This window comes from Rhipicephalus sanguineus, chromosome 1 (genome assembly GCF_013339695.2).
Source record: "Rhipicephalus sanguineus isolate Rsan-2018 chromosome 1, BIME_Rsan_1.4, whole genome shotgun sequence".
Taxonomy (NCBI): Eukaryota; Metazoa; Arthropoda; class Arachnida; order Ixodida; family Ixodidae; genus Rhipicephalus; species Rhipicephalus sanguineus.
Genome location: NC_051176.1, coordinates 12,187,243 through 12,202,722, shown reverse-complemented (window position 1 = coordinate 12,202,722; position 15,480 = coordinate 12,187,243). Strand labels below are relative to the sequence as shown.

Here is a 15,480-nt window from a genome sequence, read left to right as displayed (position 1 = left end):
TAATCTAACAGCAACATCTGAATTGGTCTTCATACGTAGGGCATGCGGCGCCTCCAGATTATCCCCGGCCTGTGTGTGTCTTAACGTTTGCACGAACGTCGTGGCACTCGAGCCTACAGTGGCACGGGTCGGTCGTCTACGACCGCATAGAAAAAACTTTGGCGCACATAAACTTACCGCGCACAAAAGGTAAAAAATCCGAGCGCTCCAAGTTGCTTTACAAATCACCTGACTGAGTGAAACAATATTGGGTCAGGCACGTCTTTTCTACTCTTGACGCTGGAACCTTCGCTGAGCGCTCCGGGCCAATGCTTTCCAATCGTCACCGTCGTGCGCGGGAACGGATCACCGCCGTCTCCCACATTAAGAGGTGTCGTTTTTTTTTCTCGGAAATGTAGCATTTCACCGCTAAGGGACACAACAGCACGGTGCCAAAGGCTAACAAGGAAGCTGCGCCGCGAAGCCTTTGCGGAGAAGCTGTAGCGGGCTTCGAAAACAACCCCTTGAGTCTGCATGCTGAATGAACTGAACACGCAATCGTGAAGACCGACGCTCACTGTAGGCTTCCAAAACCGTGCGTCATCCGCGAAACGAAACGATCGCATAAAATGCATATTCGCAACTCTGTGGCCGGCTCTGTGGTGGTGGAGCAGAGTACACGAGCCGGCGGCGTGCCCGAGGAATCCCAGCAGCCGTTGCGAAAAAAACCACGTGACTTCCGCCACACGTTTTGCGCTGCAGCTCGGATAGCGAGGGCCTCTCCTTAGTTTTTCCTTCCTCCTGCAGGTGGGTAACGCCATGGAGAAGGAGAGCGCAAATGCTGCTCAACGGCACACAAGAGCCGAGACGCTTATGTCATCGGATCCCGAAGAAGTTGCCTCGCAATTAGCGGTTCTGCGTACGAAGAATGAACAGAGGAAGGCTAAACGTGCTGCGGAGGCACTGGAGGAATGGGAGGAACGTCTAGCAAACCGGCATCGCCAGGATGCTGAGCGACGTGCCCGACCATCTCTGCAGCAGCAACAACAAGACGCCGTCGATGACGTCAAGGCTCGCCGATCGACTGCCTATACTGTGAAACTTAGCGAAAGCGCCAGTGCGACTCGATCTTTCGACACGGACTTCGTAAACACTCCGTTTGGATACGTGTGCGACGTGTGTGAAAGACTATGGCACATGAAAGACTTGACGCCGCTAAGTAGTGCCATGCGTGAAACGTTGAGTTTAGTGGCGGCGCCTGAGTGGGGTGAAACCGTGGCGCGGGTTTGTACAACGTGCAAGACCTTTCTCGTTAAGCAGAAAATTCCGCTCTTTATCGTTACCAATGGGTATGCGAAGGGGCCGATAATTAAGGAGCATTAAAAAAAAGGCGTCGCATTTGCTCACGTTTTGTGTGATCACCAAACGAAACGAATGCAATGAACAAAGAAACAGAAGCAGCGGCATTTTCCCGCTGAGAACAGCGATCAATACGCAGTACGAGACAACTTGTCAAATGACATTGAAACGTACACGAATTTAGACCGAAAAAAAAACACCGATTCGTCGGGACTGCACATCACAAAGTTGCCATGTGCACCGAAGCCGTAGTTGTAACGAAATTGTTTTTGAACTGCTCTGATAGCGTCCGCGCAACAGTAGTTCTTTGTGTACTCACAAATTCTCATATTTTGCGGCCTAAAGTTCACAGCGCGGTGCCAAAACGCGCTCGTAGCAAAAGCGAAACCACCAGTACGAACATACATGCAGACGCTCATACATGCAGAGGCACCGTCAGTCGTCGCGAACCCGTGCGATCGCTGGCTTGAGGCTTCTTTCTGTTATGCTCCGTTTGGTTATACAGGCAGTCTCCTCTAACGAGATATTTCACATAGTTAACGCAAGAGGCCGGTTCAGGGGTCTCCAACGCGGTGACCGCGTGAAGCGGGTGCTGGTTTTCTGCAAAAAGACAGCGACTGTAGAATATCTTGTGCTTTCAGTTCGTTGAAAATTATTATTTTGACAGTAAAGAACACAGTTCCTTTCGAAAGTAGTTACAGAAATGCCCTGGAGGGCTTCCGCGAGGTGTTTTTGTAGAGCGCCGACAGCAAAACCTATAGGGAGCGCGCTGGCGGTATCCTACCTAGCACGCAATCGAGGCGCATCCGATAGAGGGCGACTCCGTAACTCCTCGCGGCCAATAGCATGTCTACTTCGCCTTGGAAGACGCCCCTCGGGCTTCGACAACCAAGAGTGATATCTGACAACGTGGGATATTTTTCGCACCAGGTTCTGTATCGATTGTCGATCGGAAACAGCCAGTCACTACGGCTAGCGGCTGTGCCAACCGAAAGAGGGCAGGCGGATTTTTTCGAGCCCCTTTAAAGCTCACGATATGACAGGAGGGAAAGGGAACAAAGTGTGGCGTCTACAGTCACACTTATAAAGTGTAATCTGAGACATCTTCTCTTGCTGATACAAAAAAAAGTCTAGGAAACTTCATGAAAGTTGTTCTCGTAATGCAACCGTCGAGGTTCCATACGTTGGCTGGTTGACTTTGGTACACTTCCAGAGCTGACGCCTCATGGTCGGCACCTTGCGTTACTGTTGTGGGATCCACCATCGCTTGCTAATTTCCGTGCGCCTGTTCTCCAGGGCTATCTATGTTTTGGTAGAATATTCCGGAACGGACACCAGCCTCGGCAAGAGCGGAAACCTCTGGAGCTTTTACATTGATTATATAGGCGTTCACTTTCGAAGACTGACGGCGGCTCTGCGCTTTTGCGTTAGGCACACGCCATGCTTAAACATGCACTGCCACTACGTGCATCCCCCCCCCCGCAACCTTATGCCACGACCAAAGAAGCAGAAGTTGGTGTATGCACGAATGTGAGTTGCAGTGTTTCTGCCATTCCCGGTGAATATGAGTGGATTAAGGCGAGAGAACACTTCTGAGTGCGCGTAGACATGTCAGCATGAGTGAGTGCGAGTTTACGTGAATGAGCACCTGTTCGATATGGCGCGACCATAGTAGCAGAAGTGGGTGAATGCGCGACTGTGAGTTCCAGTGTTTTTGTTACTGTCGGTGAATATGAGTGGAACAAAGTGAGCGAACTCTTGGGAGTGCAAGTAGACCTGTCAACGTGAGTGAGTGCCAGTTGTCGTGAATGAGCACCTGTTTAAAAGCCGCGACATCAGAAGCAGAAGTGGGCATATGCACAAATGTGAGTAGCAGTGTCTGTGTCCATCCCGGTGAATATGAGTGCACTCAGGCGAGCGAACACTTGTGAAAGCGAGTAGACCTGTCAACGCCAGTGAGTGCGGGTTGACGTGAAGGAGTACCTGTTTCATATGCCGTTACCTTAGTCAGAAGTGGGCGTATGCACCAATGTGACTTGCAGTGTTTGTATCAATCCCGGTGAATATGAGTGGATTAAGGCAAGCAAACACGTGGGAGTGCGAGTAGACCTGTCAACGTGAGTGCGAGTTGACGTGAATAACCACCTGTTTGATATGGCGCGGCCTTAGTAGCAGAATTGGGTGTATGAACGAATGTGAGTTGCAGTGCCTCTGTCAATCCGGTGAGTATGAGTGAATTAAGTCGAGCAACACTTGTGAGTGCGAGTACACTTGTAAACGTGAGCGAGTGCGAGTTGACGTGAACGAGCGCCTGTTGATATGGCGCGACCTTAGTAGCGAAGTCGGCGTATGCACGACTATGAGTTCCAGTGTTTTTGTCAATGCCGGTAAATATGAGGGGATTAAAGCAAGCGAACCCTTGTGAGTGCGTGTAGACCTATCAATGTGAGTGAGTGCAGGTTGAAGTGAATGAGCGCCTGCTTGATATGCCGCGACCTTAGTAGAAGTAGGCGTATGTACGAATGTGAGTTGCAGTGTTTGTGTCATTCCCGGTGAATATGAGTGGATTAGGGCGAGCGAACACTTGTGAGTGTGTGTAAACATGTCAACGTGAGTGAGTGCAGGTTGAAGCGAATGAGCACCTGCTTGATATGCCGCGACCTTAGTAGCAGAAATGGGCGTATGGACGACTTTGAGTTCCAGTGTTTGTGTCGATCCCGGTGAATATGATTGGATTAAAGAGAGCGACCACTTGTGAATGCGAGTAGACTTGTCAATAGACAGACATACAGACAGACAGACAGACAGACAGACAGACATACAGATAGATAGAGATAGATAGATAGATAGATAGATAGATAGATAGATAATAGATAGATAGATAGATAGAGATAGATAGATGATAGATAGATAGATAGATAGATAGATAGATATATAGAGATAGATAGATAGATAGATAGATAGATAGATAGATAGATAGATAGATAGATAGATAGATAGATAGATACGCTCAAAGTGTCGCAGAAGTTCGCTAAGAAATGCTTCGCATTTAAAAATGGTTGACGTTATGAAGGTGTTCAGGGAACAAGGGCAGGGACTCGCGTTCACATGCGAGATCCCACAGAACGATACTTTGCAGTACTTCGACCTTCAGGTTTTTTTGCCCTGAGGAGATATGCTGGCAGTATAGACCAAGATCGAAAAATGGTTTGCACAGCTATCAGTCTGACCACTCGAGACTTGTGAAAAACGGCATTGCGATGTCATGCATCCGGTCTGCGATATCAAAGTCCTGCCCGCACCTGGTCCAAAGCGTTCACGAACGGGCGAAAAAATTGCAGCAGGCAGATTACCCTGATGCTGTAATAGCAGCCACCAGTGAACGTGTGCTAAAATAAGTAAGAGCACCTGGAAAGTCAGCGCCGGAAGGAAGAAGTGAGCAAAACAGGCCGTGCTCGGTGATCCCTTACATTCACGGATTATCCCACCGCTTCAAGAGAGTGGCGGCACGCTTTAACGTTAGTGTTGTTTTCTCAGCCACAAATAAGCTAAAGGAGATTTGCCCGGACTGCAGTACCGGCAAAAAAGAAACGAAGAAGCAAGAGGTCAGTGCACCATGAAGAATGGTGCACAAAGCCTTCGCTTTGTGTCTTGTGTAAAGGGGTTGTGTACCAGATCCCAATTTCAGGTGGGAAAGCTTACGTGGGCCAGGCTGGCCGCTGCCTGAACATTCGTCTGAGCGAGCAGCACAGCTCCTTAAAATGTGATCCGTCGTCGAATTTGGCCTTACATTGCCGTCAGTGTGGTTGCGATCCGCAGCTTGAACTAACCTCCGTTTTATCCCGTCACAGGGTACAATTACCTCGCGAGATAGAAGAGGCTTGCGTCATCCAGAGGCAAGGCACCTTGTGCATAAGCCAGCCGTCTGTACACCTACACGATAAGGAGTTATCATTCCTTAGCGTAGCTTCATAAAATCGCGTGAATACCTGATGTCGCACGTAGAATAGAAAAGCGTGTATGGAGATTTGTATTTCGCTGTTTTTCGAAATGACTCGAGTACTGTACTGTTAAGTGTTATTTTTTGTTTTCCTTTTTTTGGTTTTGTGTTGTCATTGCTCTCCGACGCAGGTGGTATTCTGCGCAGTAGTACGAAATGGTTTCTTGATAGCCTAAAGAATTTTCATGCCATGAGCCTGATGCTTGAGATCGTTTGATTGTTGATGTATAATCTTACATGTTCCGAAATAAACCTGGTTTGAAGTTAGCGCTTCTGCTGTCTACGTCTCTATTATTTGTCTCTGAGTTTTATGCGCTACCCAGCCGAAGTCATGCATAGTATGTTCTTTTAGCTGTCAAGCATTGGGCAAGGACCTTGTCAGGGTTCTAGGTAGCATCTTCTTGTTCTTGTTGTCGTGTCCGTTATGTTGCTGACGCTGATGCTGACGTGGTAGTGAATTGGAAAAATGAGTGATTGATTGATTGATTGATAATTGCAACGTCGGAAAGTGCCTATAAGCCTGAGTACAAGTGACTGCTTCAGCAGGTGACACATGAGATAATTAAGGGGTGAATTAAATCTGGTTGCACGTGAGTGCCCGTCAAGGACATTGAGGTGAGAGCCAGCGATAACTTAAATTAGGTGTGAACAGAGGGAAACAGAAAAACTGAAGACGAACGGTGCTTAACTTTCTCTTCTGGCCCTGTCTCCAAGCAAAGCTTTGTTTTTCAGCTGAGCCCCTACCAACTATCTCAACTTTCTGTTATTCTCAGCGAAAGCTTACAAGAGCTAGTTTGGTGACCAGCGTTAAAGAGGATCCTTGAAGTGGCGAGACCTGGACATTGTGGTAGCGTACAATGAATGTAAGAATAGCGCAACAGACGTGGACTGACGAAGATAACATACCTAGCGCTGTGTGTGTTATCTTCATCAGTCTCTGTCTGTTGCGCTCTTCTGCATTCATGATGAGAATCCTTGATCGTAAGTGTAATAGGATCAGTGCTCGTCAGCGCCAGTGCTCAGGAGATGCACGCTAATCTACTATCGCTTTCAACACGAGAATCAGATCAGCGAGTTTGCACTTTTCGGCGACGGCATTAGCAAATCGTAATCACATTCACCATCGCATTAAAAGAATAGTAGCATTGTCGTCGACCCAGCGATGCGTTATCACGACGAAGCTACGCCTAAAGAAATGAAAAATGAGTATGTATAATTCTTTTCGGTGACTCCTCACTTGACACGTATACGATTCTCTTTCAAGAGATATGTCAACTTTCTTTGTGGCTGAGCGTCGGTGAGCTCCAGGAGTGTACCTTGACATTGTTAGGAAGAGTGCAAGAACTCTTATCTGGAGGATGAAATTACCACTGCTGAGGGACTCTGAAGACTCTGGCCGGTAACTGCTGAGTGGGTCAAATGACCCACACTGGAAAGTCAAGTGACTTTATAAGTTAGTCGACTGGCTCGTCTCGTATTGTAGCCCGACTACTGTTAAAATAGTGAAGTATTCATTTGAGGCAAGTCCAATAAGACTTTCCACTGTGCCCACTCACTACAACAAAAAAAAAACGTGTTCAATTTTAGCATTATTTCAATAAAACTTATCAAATAACTCACGGAGCGATTCGGCAGAGTGAAATCAGAAGTGTTAAGATTGTCTGTGATTTACAATAAAGCAGTTAAGATAGGCCTCGTTTAAATATGTGTGCTTGAGCATAGCCAACTAAAATGTGCGACTGCGATGTGAATAGTGTCATATGCTCCGAAAGACACTCCTGAAATCGGCGTCATGTTTCCATATTTAATTCTTACGATTATGGATAAATAAAAATGTAGTGATGGCTTGAGGCGTCAGACTTGTGGCTAGCTATGTTGCCGTTCCTGTTCACCGTGAGCAGCCATGGAAATTGTCATCTAAAAAACAGGACGTAATAGTGTGATGAGGAAACAGAACTGTAATAAGAGTTTCCACAACACTCAAAATAAGGGGTCTACATTGACACAATAAAGAGGCGCAACAAAACTACAAATACAAGCACACATGACAATTATACTGAAGGTAGGAAGACAATGACAGGGGCTCAACGATCATCATCACGAGTGGTGGCGCCACGAGATCTGTGTTCGAACACCATCATCTGAGTTCGAGAACTAGGCCAATTTCAAGGACGCAATATCGCCCTGCCGTGTGGAAGTTAGGCGCCGAACAGCGTCTGCGTACACGGGCACAGTAACCGGGTGAAACTTTCACCGCCTATATCGAGGACATCATCGATCTCTACAGGCGCGTCGATGTCTCAATGAGCTAATATGCCAAGATACAACACATCACTAAGGGTGTCGACGACGATGTTTTCCAGATGCTCCTCGCGAAGTCTCCTAGCACTGTTTCCGAAGTCGTAACTTTGTGCCAGAGCTATGACGAATTGGGGAGGCAAGCAGCTCTCGCGCGACGTTCATTCCAGACGATCCAACCAGCCACTGCACTGAACGTCGTGCCTGACCAGTCATACCTTCTCTCACAAATGAAATACTTGGTGCGCGAGGAAGTGGCTCGTCAGCTTTCTCTACTGCCTTTTGCTGAAAGCCAAGAGCTCTCACAGCAACAGCCGCTGCGGCAGCCAGCCCCATTGGCTGCCGTGCTCAAACATGTACTTCAAGAACAGAATTCCTAGGCCATGCCGGTGTCCATACGGCAGCACCCTGTCGCCGTGCCTTACACCTATGCTGAGGCAGTAAAGCGGCAGCTAGTACACCAGCCATCGCCGTTCCATGGTGTGCCGCATATCTCCGACTCAGTCGTCCGCCACATGGGCTGCTCCCATCGCCTGGCGAATGCGCGATAATCAGCCGATCTGTTTCGCATGCGGTGACGCTGGCCATATCGCCGCATACTGCCGTTGTCGCGTCCCAGGTTACACAGACGCCCATTCACACAACTCCGTAATGAGTCCCCCATCTCGTTAGGAAACTTCAGATCCTCAATCAAGCACGTCCTCACGTGACCACCCGCAAGCTACGTCTCGTCGCTCACCGTCACCCTGCGGCCGCTGCTTGTCCCCAATACGTCGTCGGCCAGCCCCTGAAAATGAGTTAAGCTAACCGCCGCAGTTCAGGAGCCAAAAACTGCACTGTCGAAATGCTCATGTCCTCGAACTTTGCCGTCAAATACTGTCCGAATTTTTTTGAAGCCACTCATGCATATGCGCTTGTCGATAGCGGTGCTGCCGTTTCCGTTATAGACGACAAACTGCCGGAAAGTTCGAAAAGTGACCACACCTCTTGATAAGATGTCCTTACGAAAAGCGAATGGAGACGTATAGCCGCCTGCACTGCCCGACTGATCATTGCGAAGAGCCACTACATTGTTGAGTTTATCGTCTTTTCATCCTGCTCGCACGACATCATAAATGGCAGGGATTTCTTATCGCATCATCATGCTGTTATCAATTGTTCCAGGTCTGAACATGAACTTTTGCCGTTCTACGACCAGCCCTGAAAGCACACTCGTGAAGCCGCACACAAACAAGTCGGCAATGAAGACACTGAAACTCTCAACATGTTTAACTTATCGCAACAACGACGTGGACACAGGAGACAAACCACAGCGCTGACACGCAACTGAATATTTAATAGAAGGCATGAACGAAAAAAAGGACACTTCAATCCTCACACCCACGTGACACACAAAACCAATGAAACGGCAGGTCAGCTGCCATCCTGAACAATAAAGAGCCTCACGCAGACCACATGTACTCTCCAACACCAGAAATGTTAAGATAATGTGCTATCTAAAATCCTAACCTCGCTATCATGTAGGGCAACAGAAGGCACGGTAATGCACTGTTCTCCCCTTTTTCTGATATTATAAGCTTGAATTATTTCTCGTGTAGTTTGATCTCGGTCTTTCGATAGCACTTCAGCCTCATGAAAGATGGGTGCGCAATGGCACTGCGCAACATCCTGGGATACATGTGAGTATACGTTCCCTTGCAACGAACGCCTGTGTTCCATCAGCCTAACGCCAATGCATCTACTCGTTTGGCCTATGAAAACCACATGAAAACGGCAAAAGGTACATGATACCCTTCCTGCACTGTACAAAGAAGTCACGTGTTTGACCCCGCAGAAATCTTTAACGACTCCTCACACGCGGTTCTTAAGTTTTCGTTCAACCATCCCACAAACCCTATTGAACTTATTAGGCGACGAAAAAACTACACTTACTCCAAAACGGCTGGCTGGTAACACTGGACTGACACGAACCGGAAAGAAAAACTCAAGAAAAAGATCCGCTGCTGGGAACCGAACCCACGACCTTGCGGCCGCGACGGTAAGCGCCCAACGCTCAACCGACTAAGCTACCTTGGCAGGCACTGGACACTTCACGAACGCGCCTGATAAATTTCACACATTCTCTCTCGCACGGTGCTCTCTGTTGTCGGTGTAGGTAGGCGGGGCGGAGCGGAGAGGTGACGCCGTCTGTGAGAGGTGAAAAGAAGTAATGCGCCACGATCGACACTTACAAGCGCTTACTCGGAGATTGCACGTGATATCGGAGGTAATGGTTCAAGCGTCTCGATATGAGCGAGGGACAGTGGCGGCGCTGGCATCGCCGAGGCATCCTAGACGTAGTTACGTTCTTTGCCTTTCGCTTCGTGTTAGCGTGCACCGGTTCATCGGAGTAGTGCAGCTTCCAGATGCACCAACGGGATTTATCCGCCGCCGACTGCTTCGATTGCGAGAGCACCGACTAACAAAACTGCTGCAATACGCGTTGAAGGAAGTACACGATTTCGACGGGTGAATGTCGTGCCCTGAAGCGAGAGAGAGGCCAGCGGGACGCACGCATTTGCGGCTCAGGCTACCAACCTCTGCCTCCCGTGTTGCTGAAACGCAGTGTGGCAGTGTACGCATGAGCACAGGCGTCGGTACCCATTACTAGAAAGCGCACACCGTGCCCTTTAGCTCCTTAATTGACGACGTTTTGAAGAAGTGCATATCGGGTTCCAGTGTCGATTATGAGCCTGTTGATGTCATCTTTACGCGGGATTCACGATTCGCTGTGTCCAAATAGATGTTCACGACTTCAGCTACCACAACGGTTTAATCATAATCATGGCGTTAGTGGTCGCAATGGAGACATGCCACTAGGCGTCAACATGGGTGCATCCACTTCAACCGGTGCTAGAGCTACCAAACACGAATAGACATTGTACAAGCTCTCATATATCACTACGCAATAAGCACAAACTTCTGTGAAGACACGCTTCACTTTCCTGTTATACCGATTCCTATGACGTATGGATGAGCCATGTTTTTTAGAGATACGGGCTGTTTAAGCCCATTTCAAGCGTTTAATGTCTGCACAAAGTATCCTTTAAAATGATCACCACCGCCGCCTTTGAGATTAGCGCCTTACAACACCGCGGCCGAAGCTAATCGCCGAGGCCACGTGTCTAATCACCATGATCAGCCTGTACATTCTTGCGCTTTGCTCGGCCGGCGCGCGCCCTCTTCGTCCTCTTACCCATCGTCGGCTCGCTCCCGGAGCACGTGCGCCCAGCTTATTAACTAAATGGCTGCGTGGTATACCTAAGTAGTTAGGACATGCTATGACCATGCTAAAGTAAAGCCATGACTGAGCTAATTAGATCGTGATAACTAACACCATGGTAGTTACGGCACATTCATTAAAACCGGATTAATTAGCACCTTACTCACTAATGTAATGCTAATTGGTATCGTGATAATTAGGGTAATGTTTTTAGCTCCAAACTGATGAAGGCCTCGCTAATGAAGCCTTCGTAAGTCATGCCGCATTAATTAAAATATTGTTAGGGGAGACAAGAGACAAGGCTGTATTTACAGTATTGACACAATCACAGAGATAGGGGTGACAACCAAGATGGCGAAAGCAGCAACGAACACGTCCTCTCCTCTTCGTCCTCTAGTTAAGCGGCACATAACATTACCCGCTGGCGGTGAAAGCACCGACTCGGTGCGCCCAGGCAAAGACGGTTGCGAGGATGGTCACTATACACACGCGTCGGTGGGTTCCGGTAGTTGATAGGGCTTCAGACGGACAACGTGAACAATGTCGGTGCGGGGCTGAGTCCACGAGGACGAAGACAATGGCTCGATTTAATACGTCACGTCGGTCACTTGGCGGCATGCACGGTATGGTCCGGTGTACGGGAAGAGGAGCTTTTCAGAAAGCCCAACACGTCGTGTTGGAGACTAAAGGAGGACAAGAGATCCAGGAAGAAAGTGGGCGTTTCTGTGACGGCGATCGTAGCGAGATTGTTGGCCCGCTTGCGATTCGGTTAACCAAACGCGCACAACTTGACGTGCATGGTCGGCGCGGGCAATGGCTTTTTGAGCGTACTCGGTAGCTGGACATATGGAAGGAGGCATCATCGTGTCCATAGGCAACGCTGGATTTGGGCCGAATAACAGACAGAAAAGTGAATAACCAGCCGTCTCGTGCCGGGACGTGTTATACGCGAACGTGACAAAAGGCAATGTTGTGTCCCAGTGTTGGTGGTCGGCCGACACGTACATTGCTAGCATGTCGGTAATGGTCCGGTTCATCCGCTCCGTCAAGCCATTCGTCTGTGGATGGTAGGCCGCGGTTAGCTTATGTTTGGTCGAGCAAGACGTCAGGATGTCATTGATGACCCTGGAAAGAAACTGTCTGCCACGGTCGGTCAAGAGCTGGCGCGGTGCCCCGTGTTCAAGGATGACGTTATGGAGCAAGAAGTCTGCTACGTCGGTCGCGCAGCTGGTTGGAAGTGCGCGAGTAATTGCAAACCGTGTAGCATAGTCCGTGGCAACGGCGATCCATCGATTTCCCGAGACAGACGTAGGAAATGGACCAAGCAAGTCGAGGCCGACACGATCAAACGGCTCATATGGGATGTCAAGTGACTGAAGATGGCCAGCAGGCGGGAGTGTTGACTTCTTCCGGCGCTGACAAAGGTCGCACGAGGCCACGTAACGGCGTACCGACCTGTACATTCCTGGCCAGTAGAAACGACGGCGCGCACGATCGTAGGTTCGGGATAATCCGAGGTGCCCCGCTGTCGGCACTTCATGAAGTTGGGCCAGAACAGTCGAACGAAGGTGTGCCGGAATCACAAGCAAGAGGTCAGGACCGTGAGGTATGAAACTACGACGAAGCAAGGTGCCATCGCGTAGCACGAAGAGACGAAGGGAGGAGTCAGGAGTCGGTGAGTTGAGGCGGTCAGTGATCTTGCGGAGAGTTGGGTCACGGCGTTGCTCAGCAGAGATGTTGAAGAGGTCAGTGATTGCGAGCACAGATGGAATGGTATCGTTTGCCGAAGGTTATGGTGGGCCTACGGGATATCGAGACAGGCAGTCGGCGTCCTGATGCAAGCGGCCAGACTTGTAGACGACAGTGTACGTGTACTCTTGAAGTCGCAATGCCCAACGACCAAGGCGACCAGTGGGATCCTTCAGAGAAGACACCCAGCAGAGGGCGTGGTGATCACTGACAACGGTGAAGGGTCAGGTAAGTGAACAGGTAAGGACGAAATTTGCCGACGGCCCAAACAAGAGCGAGGCATTCTCTCTCCGTTATTGAATAATTCCGTTCCGCGAGAGGTACTGGGATCGATACCCAGCACCTCCACCAAAGATTACGGGGAGACGACAGAAAAGGCTGTATTTACAGTATTGACACAATCACAGAGATAGGGGTGACAACCAAGATGGCGAAAGCAGCAACGAACACGTCCTCCTCCTCTTCGTCCTCTAATTAAGCGGCACATAACAATATTACCAATTAAGATGTAACTATTCATTGTCATGTAAACTAAAACCTAGCTAGCTAATACCATCAAAAGTTAGACCGAGCTGACGTGATCTTCACTACGAAGCAGACCGAGCAGACTGAGTAGACGAGCCACGTAAAAAGCTGGAAGAAGCTAGGTGATCACAAGCTCCTCTGATAGCTCCAGCCTTGAACAAGTAGTACAAGCTGACCAATTATTTTACACACAAGAAGCTTCTGCTTAGCATCTGCCGCATGAAGCACTTGACAGGCACACCGGCACTATGACCGTCAGGAGTTGAACTGGGGCCTTTTCAGAATCAACGAGTTTGTACCCGAGTTCGCGCGTCAATCAATTTGATTGACAGACGCCCACGGCGAACATTCTGTCCGCCCACCGCGTTTGCTCTCGCCGGAGAGCAGTGTTCACGCCGCAACGCCAGCGAGTGGCATATTCATCTATGAGCTTAATCGCACAGACTATGCACACACGTACGAAGAATGAGAGGTTAATCATCACGTGGCTGCGATGTCTCGGACTCAACTTCACCGCACTCAGGACGTACCACTCAAAGCAGTGAAGCAAGCGCCCCTGGTGGCATTTGCAGTTAGGAGTGTTGCTATTTACTTGTTTGTGGAGTCATTTTCTCTATATCGATTCGTTACTGGAGAAAAATCTTAAGACGTGTAATGTAAGTAGCAGTAACGTGTCCATTTATTTATGTGGAATGTTCGATAAAAGCGAAATGAGCTGCAGGAGAGTGCTGCGTGTGTGCACTTGTTGCATTCGAGTGGAGATCTCCATGCTGCAGGTGGAACGATCAAGAAGGATTCAATGGGGGCTAGTTGGTACTGCATCGTTCTTGTTCTGCGCTAAAAAATGTAACAGGGGGACGACACGGGAACACAGACGTGCGCAGGTCTGTCTTCCCGTGTAGTCCCCTGTTACATTTTTTAGCGCAGAACAAGAACGAGGTGGAAGGAAATAACTTGCCCGAAAGGAGGCAAACGCCCACAAACACGCCTGTGGGAGGCGTGGTGTTCAGTTGGCAAAAAGATAGCGCGCCACTCATGCTGACGTCGCTGCACTGTTCCAATGTTGACTGAGTGGCGGCGGAGACGCGTTCACAGGCGGTGATCCTTTGAAAATCGCCGCAAATGCCGCACATGCGTTTGTGACACCATGCTCATTCTTGCAGTCGGTTTTATCAAAGCTGCTATTGTGCGCTCAGCACTGTCTTCCTATCATGCCCGCCGTAGTGTGGGCTCGGAGCAAACTCGTGTTCCCGAGAAGCCCGGGCCATCCCGCATAGCACCCCAGGTTCTTCCATTTGCGACCTACGCGTAGAACGCCGCCACACCAGTCACAACCGAATCGCGCCAGTCTTCCTTCTGTACTGTCCCCAGCCTACGCACAGTATTGCACTTTGCTGCCATACGCACGATGCATCCGAGTGTATGGCCGTGTCAGACGCCACCCGTCACGCTGAAGAATGCCGCCAACTAGCCAAGCGGCTTACTACAACACACGAACAACGCCAGAAAGAGGCCTGCGATGACGACCGCCCTCCTGCCGGTAAGTTCGCACCTGGAACACTTGTATGACTGCGTGTACCATACTGCGCGCACCTGGTTTGTCTACCAACTACTTTCAATATAGCATGGACCCTACCGCACATCAGCCGTCAATTACTCATTGAACCGCTTACGCAGCTCCACGACCGTCGTCGGCGTGGACATGATATTGTTGATGTAGACTGCTTGAAGCCGTACTTCCTCCGGCTTCTTTCCACCTGTTAGATCGCCAGGATGGATTCGTTTTTCTCCACGGGGGAAATGACAGGGGCTCAACGATCATCATGAAGAGTAGAGCCACTAGATCTGCGTTCGAACACCACCATATTCTTTGCAACGTGTGCATTTCTGATCTACCGCCTGCTTGTTAGGCATGGCCAATAAACCACTAAACAGGAACCTGTATTGTCATTATCGTGTGAAACATAATTTGCAAATTGCAGCTTTTGCAGATGTGACTTGGTAACAAACTTGCAGGACAAGTTTATGTGAACCTCTTTTAAACAAGAAACGATACAAGCTCCTTTCCGTGGGCGTCCTTTTCCTCCGTCGTCTTGTCCACCCAAGGGGAGTGAAAGACGGAGTACCTCGTTGACAGGGCGAACGGCGCTCATGACCCCACGAGTGGCGAGAGAGCAGAGCATAGCGGCACCTTAGTTTCTGCGAGTGTGGATGTCAAATGGGCTAAAGAGGCGGGAGAAGCAATCAGGGATTCTGGGAATAATCATCACACGCAGGCTGATTATTTGGACATGGAACCACTCTTGTT

General features: G+C 49.3%; 1 protein-coding gene across 1 annotated transcript in view; it reads left to right on the top strand.

Moving 5' to 3' along the window:
• LOC119379626 (uncharacterized) overlaps positions 1-8,016 on the top strand; it is a 62,798-nt gene extending 54,782 nt beyond the window's left edge. The window contains exon 7 of the mRNA XM_049412050.1: positions 7,807-8,016. Within this exon, the coding sequence (XP_049268007.1) occupies positions 7,807-8,016 (210 nt within the window). The remainder of the gene's footprint in view (positions 1-7,806) is intronic.
• Positions 8,017-15,480: the final 7,464 nt, after the last annotated feature.